The sequence below is a fragment of the Xenopus laevis genome, chromosome 8S (assembly GCF_017654675.1).
Source record: "Xenopus laevis strain J_2021 chromosome 8S, Xenopus_laevis_v10.1, whole genome shotgun sequence".
Taxonomy (NCBI): Eukaryota; Metazoa; Chordata; class Amphibia; order Anura; family Pipidae; genus Xenopus; species Xenopus laevis.
This window is the reverse complement of record NC_054386.1, coordinates 37813327-37832040: the sequence shown is the minus strand read 5'-3', so window position 1 is coordinate 37832040 and position 18714 is coordinate 37813327. Positions and strand designations below refer to the sequence as shown.

Genomic DNA, 18714 nt, shown 5'->3' with positions numbered 1-18714 from the left:
GAAGTAAAACCTCTGGTATTCTGCCAAGTCTTCCATCCATAGTTTGTGTTCACTGTAAGATTTGTGTTATATACAGATGGACCAGGGGCTCCACTCTCTGCCTTTAATTCCATATACACATGAAATAATGTTCTTCCATTGTAAACTATGCACATGTACCCCATATGGTTATATATAAGGATATTAGAAGTAACGGAACAGTTCCATGACCATATAAAATCAGGCAGTTACACTAATATCATTATGTTTTACATTATTTGTACGTTATTTTATTATATTTATACGTTTCCATAAGTCACATGACACAAGAACATCATTGAGTACTGATTATAATGGATGATATAATAAAGCACCGTTTATAAGAATACAATTTGGTTTTTATTACAAGTCATTTTCTACAGGAACACCAAGAGAATACATGCCTTCTGTCGCCCACTTCTCTTGGATAGTGTCCTGCCAAGGGGCAAGCCGCAGGTCTCTGCACTCGAAAATGTAGTGCAGAAGCCTGAGGCAAATGACTCAATGTAGGACGCAGTGTGCAACGGGCAACAAAATGGCCATTTATGCTATGTATGCAAATGAGGCCTAGTTTCTTTTATCACCTATGGGGGCATATTTTACAGAATATTCAATATTATTTTAGTACTAACAACTATCTGTAAATTTATTTTCCAGGTCTTCTCCCTGGATTACCCAGACTCCTTTCACAGTTTTTACAGCCCTCATAAGGCTCAGATGAAAAACCCAATTTTAGAACGCCTTGCAGAACAGATTGCCACCTTGTGCGCCACCTTGAAGGAGTACCCAGCTGTGCGCTACCGTGGGTAAGATAGCAGGGTGGGATAGGTGGTAGAATTTAAGAACTGAGCATTAGGATAGAGGTGGGTAGGGTAGGGTGCTGCAGTGTACTTTGTTGTGTTGTGTAGTGAGAATATTGTGCAAATTGATGTGTTGAAACAAAGTAAGGAGTGTGAATCTGATACAGAGCGATAGGTAAGTGCTAAAACAAATACAAAAAATGTGATAAATGATTAGGGATTCGCCTAATCCACTATATTGGATTTGGCCGAATAGCGAACCAAACCGAATCCTAATTTGCACATGCAAATTAGGGGTGGGAAGGAGAAAACATTTTTACTTCCTTGTTTTGTGACAAAAAGTCATGTGATTTCCCTCCCCGCCCCTAATTTGCATATGCAAATTAGGATTTGGTTCAGCCAGGCAGAAGGATTCGGTCGAATCCAAATCCTTCTGAAAAAGGCGGAATCCCGAACCGAATCCTTTATTCGGTGCATCCCTATAAATGATGAGTGAGTACAATGGAAGTGCAATGCATTTTGGGACTTTAAGTAATAGTGACCCAATGTGTATCTCTACAGGGATTACAAGGACAATGCAATGCTGTCACAGTTGATTCAAGATAAACTGGATGCTTATAAAGCTGATGATCCAACAATGGGAGAGGTGAGGAAAAGAGCATGCTGCAAAAGGCATTGTTGATCCTATACAAGTGTGTTTGTGATTGTGTTTTTTGATAGATGTCTGTGTTTCCTCCTTTTTTATGGATAGGATTGATGATTACCAAAGTGAAAGATTCCATGCCTCAGTGCATGCTGGGGCAGAGCAGTGTTGTCTGCTATGGATATGACCACCCAATATGACCAAATCCACTGCACCTTAAAACACTGCACTTTTGGTGCAGAGTATACAGTTAATTGTACTAACCCACATTTCTTCATGCAGGGTCCAGACAAAGCTCGTTCCCAACTCATCATATTAGATCGGGGTTTTGATCCGGCATCGCCAATTCTGCATGAACTGACCTTCCAGGCTATGAGCTATGACCTGCTCCCTGTGGAAAACGACGTATACAAGTAATTCAGGCCTTAATGTGCTGAAACAGTATTATTTCCTCTGGTTTTTGGATCATCTGCAAACCTAAGAATGGTCTTCTAACTATTCACAGAGAAATATATGTGTGGGAATTTTAAACCCTTTGTGTTAGTGGTGTCCATGTTCAGACCCTTAAATAACTCTGTTGTCTTAGATACGAGACCAGTGGTATAGGGGATCAGCGAATGAAGGAAGTCCTGCTGGATGAAGATGATGACCTATGGGTCACCTTGCGCCATAAGCACATTGCTGAAGTTTCACAGTACGTACAGTACCTGTAATAACCTTAGTGCAGGTTTCCCTCTGTTTCGTTGTCGTTATGTCACAAGGAGAGTAAAGGGAATATATATTTATATAAATATATATATATATATATATATATATATATATACACGCTGTGATAAACTCATTCTGCACTCCTTATTAGGGAAGTGACCCGCTCTCTGAAGGATTTCTCAGCTAGCAAAAGAATGAATACCGGAGACAAAGTGGTAAATATCATTCAGTAGAAGTATTCTGTTGCTTTGCAGGCTAACAGGTGTGTTACATTACACAGGCTTTGGCAAACCTGAAATCACAATAATTATTCTACTTTCTTAGACTACCATGAGAGATCTTTCCCAGATGCTAAAGAAAATGCCTCAGTATCAGAAGGAGCTGAGCAAGGTAAGAGAAATAGGAAAGAGCCCCTACCACCACTGTTTACTTTTGTGACCAGTAAGGACAAAACTCTGTACTACAGCTGTGTAATTTTCATATATTCTGAATTTTTATTATTACTTAATGTCCAGGGTAAAATTTTTGAATTAGAATTATTGAGTTGGGATTTGTGGTAAAAAAAATATTGAGTTATAAATTCCCCAGTTCGAATTCAAACTTGAATTCGAATGTGAGATTTATCATAGTCAGACCGAATTCGACTATTTCCACCTAAAACCTGATGAGGTCATGTAGAAGTCAATGGCAGAGGTCCCTTGAACTATTTGAAGATGTTAACTTTAGCAGCGATGGGCCAAATTTTTACAAAGTTTTGCTTTGAAAATGACACCCCATAGACTCCAATGAGAGAAAAAAAATGTTGACACACAAAAGTCTAGTTTTTTTTTTAAGGAAAACTTGATTCAAATTAGATTCGACTTTTTCATGTCGGTACTATTTAACAGAATTTTAGACGTTCAAATTTTTTCACAAAAAAACATACCATTCGAATTGTGAATAAAAGCAAATTTATTAGAGTTTAAAAAAATTCACATTACTTGTTTAATAATAATAATTCGACCTTTGATAAGTAACCCCCTAAGCCCTAAGAGTCCAAATTCAGTTCGGCTGAACGCCAAGAATTTCTTGAATCTCAATCCTTCACAAATGGATGGAATTTAGCCAACGTCCTGAACCAAATATTGGCTTTGGTGCCTCCCTAGTATATATGAAATGAGTGATTCAGCAAAATTTGACATGTAATAACCAAGGCCTGGTACAAACACCTGCCAGGTGATTGCATTGTAAGTGATTGCATTGTAAGTGGATGCTGTAATGCTGAATTGTTTGGTTAAAAATGCATAGGTTAAAGCCCCAAGTTTGAAAAATGGCTGAACAGAGTAAAGCTTTGGGATAAACAATCTAATTTCATTGGTACATTTGTAGGGATGGCTGTGCTAGAATCATAGAAAATGAAGCAGAAAGGAGTGCAAAGAGTGGCTTAGTCTTTTTTTAAAATTAAAAAGGAGTCATTTCTTTATTCTCAAATATATTTTAGTACTCTACACATCTGCAACTGGCTGAGGACTGCATGAAGCATTACCAGGGGACCGTGGATAAACTGTGTCGTGTGGAACAGGTGAGATTTTCAAGGTCCTTAGCCAGTGCTTCCCAAACTGCTGAATCCCACCCCCTTCCAGGCAGGGCCCCATTGAACATACAGGAACCTGAGGGCCAGACCGTTGAGCGGCAAGCTTTGGGGGGCCATAGGCGAAGGGTGATTTTAGTGTGGTGGGAAGGCTACTTAACCTATTCTTTGCCTGGATGTTTTGCAGAAAGAGCAATTACTGTTGTATACTGTCTGTGATAGCAAACTCTTTAGAATTTAATATCTGTGGCAAGTAGGGAAGTTTTTATAATGGCCCTCTGTTAGTACCCCAGTAATAAATAAAAAAAATGCCAAGAAATGTCTTTGCCTCTCACTAGCAGCAAGATGTGTAGTGCTTATTCCTACTGCATAATAGACTGCTGCTTTGAGAACAAAGGTGAAACTAGGAATCTGATTATTTACCGTGCCAGGGCCAGACAAGGAGTAGCTTCAAATTTCCCTTTTAAATTCTATTATTCTCAGACAACACCCATAATGTCTTTGCCTATCTAAGGATACTGAAAGGTGTAGTTCAACACCAGCTTGGGGCTGTAGGATGCACACTGGAAGTAGCTGAAGTTTAGGGTTTGGTTAGGATCTAGTGCACACTGGGGGTCATTTATCAACACGGCAAATTTGCCCATGGGCTATAACCCATGGCAACCAATCAGATTGTTGCATTCATTGTTGTACTTACAGCTGACTTTAAAAAGCTAATGACTGATTGGTTGCCCAGTGTTAATAAATGAGCCCACTGAGAGTTATAAGAAAAGGCACATCACCCCGCCCCCCCACTACCACCACTTAACAATATGAGATCAGTTAGCTTCTCTAGCACACTGTTCAACAAAAATAACTGGATATAGGCACCCAAGCACCAGGGGCGGGGGGCTACTGACACCCCAAGCACATCATATAATAAGAGACATTGGGTTGAGGCACCACAAGCACATAATAAACAGTGAGCTGCTGTGGGTACTGACACTCCAATTGCACCTGTGTGCCGGTACCTATTTTCTTCGTTCCTGTGGTACTGACACTCCAGACACCTTATACAGAATAAGAGACAGTGTTTAATTAATAGGGTAGATGCATTTGACACTCCATTTTTTGAGGATGCCCCCTATTCTGCCGCCCCATGTACCCTCCTACCGTTACTATTTTTTCATCTGCAGGTGCCAATACTGTATTTCTAATTTTTCTCTATCTTTTTATACTGCTTTCCATCATCACCTGTACATTCTATTTTTTTACCCCCTTTTCTCTTGTTTCTTACCCAATCTGTCTTCTCTTCTATCACTTCACAGGTCCCTTTGTGTTAGTTACCCCCCCCCCCCATATTTCTGTGCTCTGACTTGATGTTCCACTAACTTGATATGCATGCTCTGATATTATTTTTTACTATACTGTTTCCAGGCTGGTGGGGAAAGGGGCAGAAGGGAATTAAAGAGTAAAGAAAAGAAGGTACCTGAGTGTTGTCCCTGACACATATAATCAAGGAGCAGTTAAATAGCCGCAGACACAGACTAAACGTCAGATTTTTTTCCCTCAAAATGCCACTAGGGGATTGGCTAGGCTACAGGAAATGTTACATTTCTTCCACCAGCCTAGCCAATCCTTTTGAGGCTGTACCTGGACTTACATCTTGGGGGGGGGGGAATTCTTGATTCTTTACTATCAGCCGGGTTTGAGAAGACTTAGCTTTCCCTAGCTTTAAAGGGCACCTGTTGGCAAAAAAAACATTTTCCCTAACCAAAGGTGTGGGCTAATAAAGCAGTAGAGGGTCTATGATGTGGTGATCAGCGATAGGCCGTTCAGTGCATCAATCCCAGGAAATCCAGGCAGTTTTGACCCGGAGAGACGCTTCAAAAAACCAGTCGATCCGGGTCAAAACCAGACAGGTGGCAACCCTACCATCCACACCGGGACAGAGCTCCCAGTATGAGCGGCCATGTTGGGGCACACGTATGCATCAAATGAGCAAATGCCGCAACTTGCTCATCAGAAAAGCATTATGCACTATGCACGGCATGGCCGCTTACACTGGGAGCTACCTCCGGTTGTGAGTGTCATAGCACTGGCGGGGACAATTTTTTAAAAAAAAAAAAACTACTGTTACCTCGAACCAGAGTGCAGACCCTATCAGCCCACACCTTTGGTTGGGGATAATATTTTTGTCCAACATGTGCCGTTAATGAAAATTCACCCATGATGGGGGGGGGGGGCAGTAAGGGTGCCTATATGGTAGCTGAAAAAGCAAGCACAAAAAATAAATAATCCCAGCCCTCTGCCGAATACATGTGGTTAATACAGGCGTAACATAATTGTATATGCAGAACACCAATGGCCAGTGGCCTGCTTTCTCTTAATTCTGAGTATTTACTTCTCTATTTACTTCTCTATTCTTGGTAGTAAAAATAAAATCATTACTCCTTTATTTTTATAAAAAAAACTACTGTTACCTCAAACCAGAGTGCAGACCCTATCAGCCCACACCTTTGGTTGGGGATAATATTTTTGTCGAACATGTGCCCATTAATGAAAATTCACCCATGATGGGGGGGGGAGCAGTCCTCAGGTGCCTATATGGTAGCTGAAAAAGCAAGCACAAAAAATAAATAATCCCAGCCCTCTGCCGAATACATGTGGTTAATACAGGCGTAACATAAGTGTATATGCAGAACACCAATGGCCAGTGGCCTGCTTTCTCTTAATTCTGAGTATTTACTTCTCTATTCTTGGTAGTAAAAATAAAATCATTACTCCTTTATTTTTTATAAAAAAACTACTGTTACCTCGAACCAGAGTGCAGATCTGATCAGCCCACACCTTTGGTTGGGGATATTTTTGTCCAACATGTGCCCGTTAATGAAAATTCACCCATGATGGGGGGGGAGGGCAGTAAGGGTGCCTATATGGTAGCTGAAAAAGCAAGCACAAAAAATAAATAATCCCAGCCCTCTGCCGAATACATGTGGTTAATACAGGCGTAAGATAAGTGTAAATGCAGAACACCAATGGCCAGTGGCCTGCTTTCTCTTAATTCTGAGTATTTACTTCTCTATTTACTTCTCTATTCTTGGTAGTAAAAATAAAATCATTACTCCTTTATTTTTTATAAAAAAAACTACTGTTACCTCGCACCAGAGTGCAGACCCTATCAGCCCACACCTTTAGTTGGGGATAATATTTTTGTCCAACATGTGCCGTTAATGAAAATTCACCCATGATGGGGGGGGGGCAGTAAGGGTGCCTATATGGTAGCTGAAAAAGCAAGCACAAAAAATAAATAATCCCAGCCCTCTGCCGAATACATGTGGTTAATACAGGCGTAAGATAAGTGTATATGCAGAACACCAATGGCCAGTGGCCTGCTTTCTCTTATTTCTGAGTATTTACTTCTCTATTCTTGGTAGTAAAAATAAAATCATTACTCCTTTACTCATTACTCCTCCCAGTACAGGTAACACTGACCCCAACATCTCCTGTTATCTCTTCTTAGGATTTGGGTATGGGCACAGATGCAGAGGGAGAAAAGATTAAGGATCCCATGAGGGCCATTGTCCCTATCCTACTCGATGGGAACGTCAGCACCTACGATAAGATCCGCATCATTCTCCTGTATATATTTCTCAAGAATGGTAAGGAGTAGAGATGGGGAATGTGGGACTGCTAAAGTGACAAACTGACAATAAGAAAGGCAGCATAATCATAGTAAAAAGAAGTGACAGAAAAGGGAGATAATCATTGTTGTGTGAATGGAATCTTTTGTACATATATGAAATTATATGATCAAGAGATGTTACCTCCCCCTTGATGATCAAGAAAGCTCATGAATGTATATGAATGACAGAGGCTGAACAGGTTTCTATTTCAGGAATCACCGAGGAGAATCTCAATAAACTGATCCAACATGCTCAGATTCCTCCTGAAGACAGCGAGATTATAACCAACATGGCCCATTTAGGTGTCCCGATCATAACCGATGTAAGTAAGGTTTGGATGACTTTTAGTGTGAAAATAAAACGGTTACTCATATTAACACTTTTAGTGGAATATTGATTCAGGAATTATCAAATCAGGATCCCCCCCCCATAACTCATATTGAGTTAAAGAAGACTTTAATAATTTTTCTTTACTCTGGATCAGTTAGAAGTCAGGCTGATGGTTGAAATTGATGGGAATATGAATTTGCTCAACTATCATAACTATCCATCTTTTGTTCTGTTTAGTCCACACTGCGTCGCAGAAGCAAACCAGATCGCAAGGAGAGAATCAGCGAGCAAACCTATCAGTTGTCTAGATGGACCCCAGTTGTCAAAGACATCATGGAGGTTAGACTGCACAATAGCGTGTAAAAAACTCTAGGTTTTAGTAGCACAGACATAATTTCTTTATTTCTCTGCACCCCTTGCCCATAACTGATCATAACATGATCTTTTGCACTTTTTTTAGGACACCATCGATGACAAGCTGGATACAAAACACTATCCTTACATCTCTACCCGCTCCTCCGCTTCTTTCAGTACCACAGCTGTGAGGTTAGTTCTGTGTAGCAGAAATGCAATTGAGTGAAATGAGTGCAATACACTAACTAGGCCTAATTTGTAAAGCAAATTACAGTGTGCAAAATAAAAATGATATAGATCATTTCTGCAAGCTCTGGTTCTATGCAAAAAGCTGCAGGCTATTGTGCTATGTTTTGGAGTGCATGGCCCATGAATCCAGCACTGACTATGTCCCATTGTATCCTTAGTGCTCGTTATGGACACTGGCACAAGAACAAGGCTCCAGGAGAGTACCGAGCAGGCCCGCGCCTGATCATCTTTATTTTGGGAGGAGTGGCTCTCAGTGAGATGCGCTGTGCCTATGAGGTGTCCCAGGCTAGCGGCAAGTGGGAAGTCCTGATAGGTAAGTGCCAGTGGTCCACCACCCTCACCCCATGATAATGCAAAGCCATATGTTTTAAGTTAATGGTAATCCCTTAAACTGCATGTGATTTGCTACGTGTGTGTGTGTCTATGGGGGTCACTGTGCTTCTTATATACATCTTTCTGCAAAATATTTCTGTAACGTATGTATAATTGTGCAATTACTTTAGCTTGCACTGGTGGAAGTCTGCGTGTGCGTGTTTTGTGTAATAAGACTTTTCTTTTCTTGACTCACAGTTATAATCTAGTGCTGTACAACAGGATCAGGATCACACTGACACCATTATGATCTAAATCTAGGATCACAAGCCTAGTTATGTGCTAATTCTGTGCAATAGCCACACAATGAGGTTCAATGTTGATAAATGCAAGGTTATGCACTTTGGCAAAAATAATATAAATGCAAGTTATACACTAAATGGCAATGTGTTGGGAGTTTCCTTAAATGAAAAGGATCTAGGGGTCTTTGTAGATAACACGTTGTCTAATTCTGGGCAGTGTCATTCTGTGGCTACTAAAGCAAATAAAGTTCTGTCTTGCATAAAAAAGGGCATTAACTCAAGGGATGAAACATAATTATGCCTCTTTATAGGTCCCTGGTAAGGCCTCATCTGGAGTATGCAGTTCAGTTTTGGACTCGAGTCCTTAAGAGGGATATAAATGAGCTGGAGAGAGTGCAGAGACGTGCAACTAAATTGGTTAGAGGGACGGAAGACTTAAATTATGAGGGTAGACTGTCAAGGTTGGGGTTGTTTTCTCTGGAAAAAAGGCGCTTGCGAGGGGACATGATTACACTTTACAAGTACATTAGAGGACATTATAGACAAATGGCAGGGGACCTTTTTACCCATAAAGAGGATCACCGTACCAGAGGCCACCCCTTTAGACTACAAGAAAAGAACTTTCATCTGAAGCAACGAAGAGGGTTCTTCACAGTCAGGACAGTGAGGTTGTGGAATGCACCGGGTGATGTTGTGATGGCTGATTCAGTTAATGCCTTTAAGAATGGCTTGGATGATTTTTTGGACAGACATAATATCAAAGGCTATTGTGATACTAAACTCTATAGTTAGTATAGGTATGGGTATATAGAATTTTAATTAAAAGTAGGGAGGGGTGTGTGTATGGATGCTGGGTTTTCATTTGGAGGGGTTGAACTTGATGGACTTTGTCTTTTTTCAACCCAATTTAACTATGTAACAAGCACGCCGACACAATTAGATCAATTTATCAGCAGGATCACACGCACACTTGCACAATCATCACCTAATGTCATGCAACAGGATAAGCCCACCCACCTAATAACTAACTTATTAGCACGCCGACACATTATATACATAATCCCCAAATTCTGGCACCGAGACATGAGATCATCAAATTCGGTGAAAGCGGGCTGTCAGGATCAATGAACACTGGTCAATGAATGCCTATGTATCACAAGATCTGTATGCAACAATGCACAGGTGTAACACAGCTCATACAGCTGTAGTAACGTGTAAATATTAATTTGATATACATGGTAAAACCATTTTAGCAAGAAAAAATTGATACATTGGTAATTACATAGGTCACTATCCAGAACTCCTTATTTCTTCATGCACTGGTAGGTGGGGTGAGTTAAAATAATTTCTGTTTTTCCACACTGAGAATGAGGGAGTAACAAAATTAATCATAATGAATAATGAAAGCAAACATCTTATTGGTTACTATGAGTTATAGTGGAAGGAACACCTTTGCCCATGTTTAGGCACAACCAAAATCAGTAGGCAAAACACAAATGTCTGTCAATGAGCTGTTGTTAAACAAAGCATGAATGAAGTAGCATCAAAGGGGCAAGTAATGCATGGTATAAAACTAGAGGAAGAGCTGTGGAAGTGTGTTAAATGTGTGAGGGTACCATTGGTGGCACTGATGAAGAACACTAGGCTATGACCTGGTAAAAACACTTTAAGGATAACCTGTGGGATGAAGACTACTCTGTCTTAGAATGATTTCTGTTAAAAACCTCAAGGAAAAAGAATGTTAAATGGGGCATGTAAGAACATCTTATAAGCAAGACTGATGAGAAAAGAATAATAATAAACGTTGAAGAGCAAATGGACTGAAGTTGAAGTACAAGAAGTGTCAGGAGGTTGAACAAGAAGAAACACATTTTTATGTACATGTGTGCTTATGGCTGTCAGTAACGTTATGTGCGTGTCTGCTTGTGTGATAACAGACTGTGTCTGTCTCTTTGTTATGTCTCTGCCCTGTCTTTTTAGATCCAGTCCGCCTCTTTGCTGGTCATCTCGTCTAAACTGTCTGCCTGTCTCTCACAAACCTCTCTTGCCTCCTAACTTGGCTGCATCAAGTCCCTTAAACCTGTTCCTGTTGTTTCTTATTGCGTGCCCCAATTTTTGTCTCCATCTACTTAGTGATTCTAATCAAACTTTTTCTCAAACCCAACCTCAGGACATACCAATAATTGCATTGTTTCTGGGCTGTCAGATGGATCAACCACCATCATAAACTTACTAGCCAATAATTGTCTACTCATTTTGGAGCACAATAGATTATTTTTCCTCTACTTAGAGTCACCTTCAGATGTTTTTCATGTCCTTTGGATATCTTATGGATCAACTACAATTGAAATGGGATTTCGTTTTGAGCAGAAAGTGAATGTTGAAGGAACTGTGTGAACTTCTGTCCAGTGCAGTGTTGATGGCTCCTGAGGATGGGTCTGAGGCCCCAACTTCTCTCATATTAGCTTTACACTCTGTTCTTGTACCCCCTATCTATACTAATCTCCACCTCTGTTTCAGTTTTCTGCTACTTACCCATTATATTAATCTGAACCCCCACTATTTCTCTTATTTCTTAAAGCAATATTGACCTGATGTCCTAGGGATGGCACTTTGTTTTGCTGCATCGACTGAATTTCCAGGGCAGGAGAAAATACAGTCCAAATACTTAATTGAGCACTGGATATTTTCTTCTGGTGCTCAATATGGAATGGGGCTGTCATTTTCATGCTGCTCTAGCTCAGAGAATACAGTGATTCCAGTGAACCAAAGTTCCATCCACAGGACGGTGGGCACTACAGAATCAAACAGAATCTTCAAAGATAGCTTTCTTTACCTTCTATCTCAAAACCATTTCTCAGCAAGCTGCTCACCTTTTGTTTTCTCTGTGTATTTTGTGTTCTGTTAAACCTGTCTCTAATCTTGTCTGTGTTGGTCCTTTGTTTATTCTGTTGCCTCTCCTCATTCCCTCTGCCCTTCTGTCTGTGTTAGGCCTTTGTCAGCCCCGCTCTCTTCTCTCACAGGTTCCACTCACATTTTAACACCCACCAAATTTCTTGAAGACCTCAGACACCCAGACTTCAGAGACAGCAGTCGGGTGTCCTTCGAAGACCCGGCTCCCATCATGGAGTGAGGTCTAACAAGCTGGGACAAATAAAAGTAAAGAGAGACTTTAATTTCCCAACAAATTCCTCCGCACACTCCCCATGGATTTATCTGCCCCACTCACACTCAGCTCGGACATCACCAGTTTATTTCTCTTGTCTTGCAGGGATGTACTGAATCCAGGATTCGGCCTTCTACAGCAGGATTTGGATTCAGCAGAATCCAATTGCCTTATTGAACTGAATCCCAATCCTTAAAATCACGTGACTAGTCACACAAACAAGAAAGTTAATAAAATGTCTCTTTAAGCCTTCCGGCACCTAATTTACATATGAAAATTAGGGGTTGGGTTCAGTTCAGGATTCGACCGAATATTCCATGAAGGATTCGGGATTCAGCCTAATCCCAAAAAGTGGATTTGGTGCATCCCTTCTGTTTTTATTAAAAAATGCTTGCTGGGTTTTTTGTGTTTGAACAATCATTCAATAAATATCTGAAAATGTGTCCCATCCCTTCATATTCTTCTCATTCAACTTAATCCAAATCCCATTGACATTACTTGCCATTTTTCACCTGTTACTTTACTTGAAAACTCACTTTCCAAATCTAAACATCTTCTCTTACCCAATATCTGATGAGTTCATTCCTTATCACCCATGTCTTTTTACATGTTCATCTGTCTTATTCTCTTCAATACTAGGCCCCGCAGGCCTGGTAGTAATTTGAGCCACCACTGTTCAAGTGCTACTATAGTATCTCTCTCTACAGACACATACAAAGCTGTCTTTATTGTATCCAAATAAGATGTTTGCCCAGGGTTTTGCATAGTGTAGGTAGAAAGGTGGAGGTCCAGATATAGGAGGACAAGGTCACAAAAGTTAAGTAACAATTATATTTGTTTTACCAAACCTATGACAATGCAGTTAAAGTTGAAATGCAAGAATTGCATAAGAAGCTGAAAGAACAAAGACAATTTTTAGTAGGGCCTTCTGGAGCCTAGACAGTCTTGAGTATATATTGGCTGGGCTGTGCTCATGCCTACCACTTTTGCTGGAGCTTCTGATTTAGCTTGATTTTAATGTCTCTGTTCCAGTCAACCAATAATATTGGTTTCTGTAGTATAACTTCATCTATTTCAGGTAGACTAGAGCCTACACATATTTGAATCCAAGAATGGCTCTGACATTCATTTTGGCTGACCACAAGAAGGTTCAGCTAAGTTTACTCTAGTATTTTAGTTCTATAACCATATCTTTACAATGTAAAGCAAAAACATGGATGGAATAATACCCGGAAGAGTAGTCTCAATTATAGGATTTGCTTACTTTATTAAAAAAGAAATCTGACTAGACTTACAAACTCAAATCCCCTTAATTTACCAATAATTATTCTCCAAAAAATAAGTGCAACAAAAAGTTGAGACAAAATAGTGGGAAAATTTGAATTGTGCAACGTTTTCAATTTGACACTCGAATTGTAACTTGTCAAACTTGAATTTGTCGAGTTTTTGAGTGAAAACCAGCAGCAAACACCCCAAAACATCCAAAAATCTTCAAATGGTTAAAGGGACCTCTGCCATTGACTTTTACATGAATTCGCCAGGTTTTAGCTGGAGTATTTTCAGATTCTGATTTTTTAGCTGCTGAGTTTTTTCCTTAAAAAAATCTAGTTTTTTAATAAATAGACCCCTTAATGTCTGCATGAAATATAGATCTACAAAGTTGGTGCCTAAAGCCTTGCTAAGCAGTTTAAGATCAACCTGTAGCAAAATAAAAATAGAAAATAGAATTTTGAAATTCTGTTGACCCAAAGTGCTCTTTTCACCATGTATGTTTATTTCTCAGTTTTCACCACCAACCTTTAATATACTCATGTCCTCTCTACCCCCAACCCTTTCCCGGGACCAACATTTTCAAACATTTTGCTCTGCAAGTGGTTCACCTACCAGACACACAACAAACTCGGTAGGACAATTTCTGAAGGGAGGTGGGGCCACCTCCCCCTCCATTGCCACTGGTTGCATGAAGTCATGAATTCACCAGTCCAAGATTGCTCGCTCTGACTTGGTGAATGGGTTAACACAACACCAAATGGGATAAGTATATGATTATGCCCAGGACCAAGTCACAGACTTAAAACAGCTGAGTGACACCTTTTAAAGACTGTTTTATCAGGCAAAAAAATGAATTATTGCTGCTGTCTTTTCAATTTGGTCCATTTTGTACTTGGTCCCTTAGTTAAAACAGATAGAATACCCCATACTAAGTATATTGATTCCCTAGCCACCATAATTCTAGGGGGATCTTCATCTATAGTAATCAAGGACTATTTCATACTTTAAAAAGGGTGTCAATCATCTTGTTTTAACAGCATGTCTGGGAAATCACTCATTTTGTCTGGTCCTCCAAAGGAGCGGACTGTGGGTTAATCCCTCCTGTTTTCACTGATTCAACAAGGAAGGGGTTAACTCACACCCATGTGCACCTCACTTTTTTAATTTATATCTCGCTCATGGGATCTGTGCTCGTCATGGATTCCTCTTCAGCAAGCATTGAACTGAGGGAGAGGGTGGCTTTTGGATGGGTGGCCCGTGGCCATGCTGTAATGGGTGGTTGTTGAGGTTGGGACAGTAATTTTAAAATACGTGTGGGATCATTTTATGTATTCGTCAAAATGTTATTAAGGTTCTGCCCACATAATGAGAAAGTGAATTAATGCCTGTGGCTTGACAGCAGTTTTATCCAGAAAAAAAGTAATGTCAAATAATGCAGTGTCATTTTCTGTTTTCTGCTTGTGAAATGATCTTGCTCTGCTTGCTTGTGGAAGGTTTAACAAGCCATAATGTATATAAGAAAACAAGCATAGGACAGTACGGCCTTGGCAATGCATGAAAAATAGCAATAATAAAAGCAAATCAATACTCAATTGAAGTAACAAGGATAAAAAATACTGAAAATTACACTGCACTATTTTAAAATGGATTTAAACACAGAAATACAGTTTTTGCATAATGAAAGAAAATGTACTGGTTTCCAATGCTTTTAAAGTTATTTGTACAAGTGACTGCTATTAAAAGTAGTAATATTTCTGCTATTTTCTCCATTGCTTATTACTAGTGGTTAGCAAAATTTTTCGCCAAGTTTTGCCACAAAAGCATTGCCCACAGACTAATGGGTGAAAAAATTTGATGCACGTCAAAAAAAATGTGTCGCCCATAGACTGTTCCATTGTGGCGGATTTTCCCAGTTTCCCAAATATTTGCCGAAGTGTAACAGGCCATAATTGCCCCTTTACTATAAGTTATCACTGTATTTAGGTCTGGTGCTCTCCTAGGCATTGTGGGAAATGGAATCTGGGCTGGAGAAAAAGTGCTTTTAAAGGGCACCTGTTGGGTAAAAATGTTATCTCAAACCAAAGGTGCGAGCTAATAGAGTCCGCATTCCCGTTGGGGATAACAGTATTTATTTATTTTTAAAAAAATGCCACCGCCAGCACTAGGCTACCCGCACCCGGCGGGAGCTCCCGGTGCGAGCAACCATGTCCGGTCACTCGCATGCGCATAATGAAAAGGACACATGGTTGCCTAGCACTGGCGGGGGGCATTTTTTTTTTAAAAAAAACTACTTTTATCCCCAACTGTAATGTGGGCTCTGTTAGCCCGCGCCTTTGGTTGGGGGATAACATTTTTACCCAACAGGTGCCCTTTAATTGCAAATGCATTTAATAACTGAACATTTTACATATACATACATTTTCTTTCAACTATGGATTTTTTATTATAATAAAAATAATGCGGACGATATACACTTTCTAAGCGGTACTAGGCTGCCATTTTGTGATTACTGTTTTATCTTTCATCTTCTTTTGTCCTGTTTTAGGCTCCACCCACATTCTGACCCCTCAGAAACTCCTGGATTCTCTGAAGCGATTGAATAAAACAGATGATGAGAGCAGCAGTTAGATTCCTCTGTCTGCCCCTGTGGTATCCCGCCCTGACCCACAGCTCCCCGTGACTTCTGATGACCAAATGGTCTCCATCTCCCTCCTGCAGGGAGGGGAAAAGGCCCTTCCTTCGGGACCTCCACTCCTTGTTTACACAATAGCGCATACTCTGCGCATGAAAGAGGCTTTTAACGTTATAGCATGGATGTCATGGTGGCCAATTTGTAATTCCCTACAATTATTTAAAACTTGCTTTGTGTACGCTCTTCTTCCTTACCCCCTATTTGTCCTGGAGTTTGTGGTGAATGTTTTTCATCCTTGGTTTTTACTTAGCTGGTGCATTACATTTTGGGCCATGTGGATCTCTTTCTTTACTACCTGCCCTGCAACTTATTCTGTCATTTGTGTTATTTTCTAAAGTGTCTGTGTGGAAGCAGATGCCGCCTGCTCTTCCTCACGTCTGAACCTTTCATGCAATCCATTCTGGCTTGAAGTGTGGCCTGGTTTTTCCCTGCCTTATCCTTCATGCAATGCATTCTGGGTTTTAGTGTGGGTGGGTTTACCCTTGCCTCATTTTCCATGCAATGCATTGTGGGTTTTAGTGTGGGCAGGTTTACCCTTTGCCTCTTCCTTCATGCAATGCATTCTGGGTGTCAGTGTGGGCGGGGTTACCCTTGCCTCATCTTTCATGCAATGCATTCTGGGTTTTAGTGTGGGCAGGTTTACCCTTGCCTCAGCTTTTTATGCAATGGATTTTGGGTTTTAGTGGGTGGGTTTACCCTTGCCTGAGTTTTCATGCAATGCATTCTGGGTTGTAGTGTGGGCTAGTTTTCCTTGTTCTGAAATCCTGTCAGATAATTGTTTCCATTCCTGCATTTGCAATGCACTACTGCCCACAATGCATCTCTATCAAAAGCTCCACCCCCCAACCATTCTTGATTGCAGTGCATTCTGGTCTATATCTTTTCTAAATTATTTTAGGAACAACCTAAATAAAATATGCTTAAATCACCATCCTTATAGGCATAATATACCTCCAGAGGAGCATGAGGTAAATTAAATGTGAAGAATCTCTATCCACCTGAGACTGGAAATCTGTGGATTGTGGCAAATACCAGAGGGTAAGACGCTGTAAGATGCCATAGACAGTCACTGTTTATTGGGCTGTTAGGGTTCTTTTGGGGCCTCTCTGGACTTGAAGGGCCTATTTTGAATCCAAGATCAGATCTGTCCCCAGTTGAAAAGCCAAAATCAATAGTTCGGCACAATGTTGTCACAATGTTGTCAGTACAGCCACATGAAATACAATATATTGGTTTACCTGTAAAATGAAAGATTCAGTTGTGGAGCACAAAAGATAAAGATGCTGGAGACCCGTTTCATAGACAGATTTCAACCTCTTTTTTTGACGGGGGCATAATATGCATTTAATTATCCCTATTGAATGAACCGTCTGCATCGGGTATCCGTTTCCTTGTGCAAACGTACCCCCCTAAAACATGAATTTTTCAGGCACCTGCTAAGGATTCCTACATTCCACCCACCTAAGAAATGTATCTTGTTAAGTGTTTTGGAAATGCTTGTTTCTGTGTTTGAATGATTCCCCCGTATATTCCCCACAACGACCACTCCCGACCTTTATACCATCCCCCTGAGTCCAGCTGAAATGAACACTTGCATCCATGTTGTGTGTAGCAACCTAGTTGTCCGAATTTGGTTCTGTCTGATAATTATATATAAATATATATACAGAGATATTTATGTTTGTAGGTCAGAGGGGTGAGGCTAAGGACTTCAGTTCATACTCAAAGGGGTCATCCTCAATGTCCCCCTTAATAGCAAGGGAATTTTATTTTATTTAAATATTTATATTTTTAGATTAGAATATTGCAGTCCAAGGTGAAATCAAATTTTATTTATGTAATAAGAAGGGGAGCTAGATTATATGCTGCACTCATATAAACAACAGTATGGACTTGGACTTAACTTGGGCTACGTCTTACATGTTACTTTAACCACTAACCAATCACATTTGGAATATGGAATCGGTAACCATGTTTAGTGAGTGGCTGTGGAGTGGCACCACATTGCTACAGGTATGTTTGTCACCCACAGTAATCAGAATGCATATATGGTAGAGTTCTTATGATCCTATCTATAGCCGTCACGCCAGTAACCCCCCTAAGCCTCACACCTCCATCCCCCAGTAAAACTTGTTCTGTGATAGTTTGTCATATTTGCCTGCAAAAAATATAAATAAAGAGAACCAGAAAAAAAGCGTGATAGCCATCTTTTTTGGTATTAACAGACCATGTCGGCAACCTTTCCTTTGATTTCTGGGACATGATAGTACTTGCATAAAACAGTGGGATAACTAAAATATAGTGTTGGTCATCTGTTAATTTGGTTTTGCCCTTAAAAAGTATGATTGGCTGGAACAGTCAGGTACATGCAATTTCTACGTGGACAGTGGTCGGACTACACGGACGTTTTCGGCGCAATCCGACGCGCTGCGACAAATCACATGGACAGAAAAATAAGGTAAGAGATAGAAATGTCGGATGAAGTCACAGCGTTGATCCGATGCGACTGTCGGATGCAGACAGTGTCTGCATCCGACAGTCGTGTCGTGACGGATCAACGCTGAGACTTCATCCGACATTTCTATCTCTTACCTTATTTCCGTCGCATTCGATTTATCGCATGCGTTTTGTCG

At 40.3% G+C, this 18714-nt stretch overlaps 1 protein-coding gene across 2 annotated transcripts in view; it reads left to right on the top strand.

The window, feature by feature from the left end:
* Nucleotides 1-17872, top strand: part of stxbp1.S (syntaxin binding protein 1 S homeolog) — a 38318-nt gene extending 20446 nt beyond the window's left edge. The window contains exons 7-20 of one of the 2 annotated variants that reach the window (XM_018232826.2): nucleotides 676-824; nucleotides 1380-1464; nucleotides 1744-1874; nucleotides 2048-2155; nucleotides 2321-2384; nucleotides 2494-2559; nucleotides 3650-3730; nucleotides 7242-7380; nucleotides 7617-7726; nucleotides 7972-8073; nucleotides 8195-8280; nucleotides 8496-8650; nucleotides 11975-12110; nucleotides 15935-17872. In XM_018232826.2, coding sequence (XP_018088315.1) covers nucleotides 676-824; nucleotides 1380-1464; nucleotides 1744-1874; nucleotides 2048-2155; nucleotides 2321-2384; nucleotides 2494-2559; nucleotides 3650-3730; nucleotides 7242-7380; nucleotides 7617-7726; nucleotides 7972-8073; nucleotides 8195-8280; nucleotides 8496-8650; nucleotides 11975-12084 — 1386 coding nt within the window. In that variant the 3' untranslated portion in view covers nucleotides 12085-12110; nucleotides 15935-17872. The remainder of the gene's footprint in view (nucleotides 1-675; nucleotides 825-1379; nucleotides 1465-1743; nucleotides 1875-2047; nucleotides 2156-2320; nucleotides 2385-2493; nucleotides 2560-3649; nucleotides 3731-7241; nucleotides 7381-7616; nucleotides 7727-7971; nucleotides 8074-8194; nucleotides 8281-8495; nucleotides 8651-11974; nucleotides 12111-15934) is intronic. The other variant, XM_018232827.2, reaches the window with a different exon arrangement.
* The last annotated feature ends 842 nt before the right edge of the window (nucleotides 17873-18714 follow it).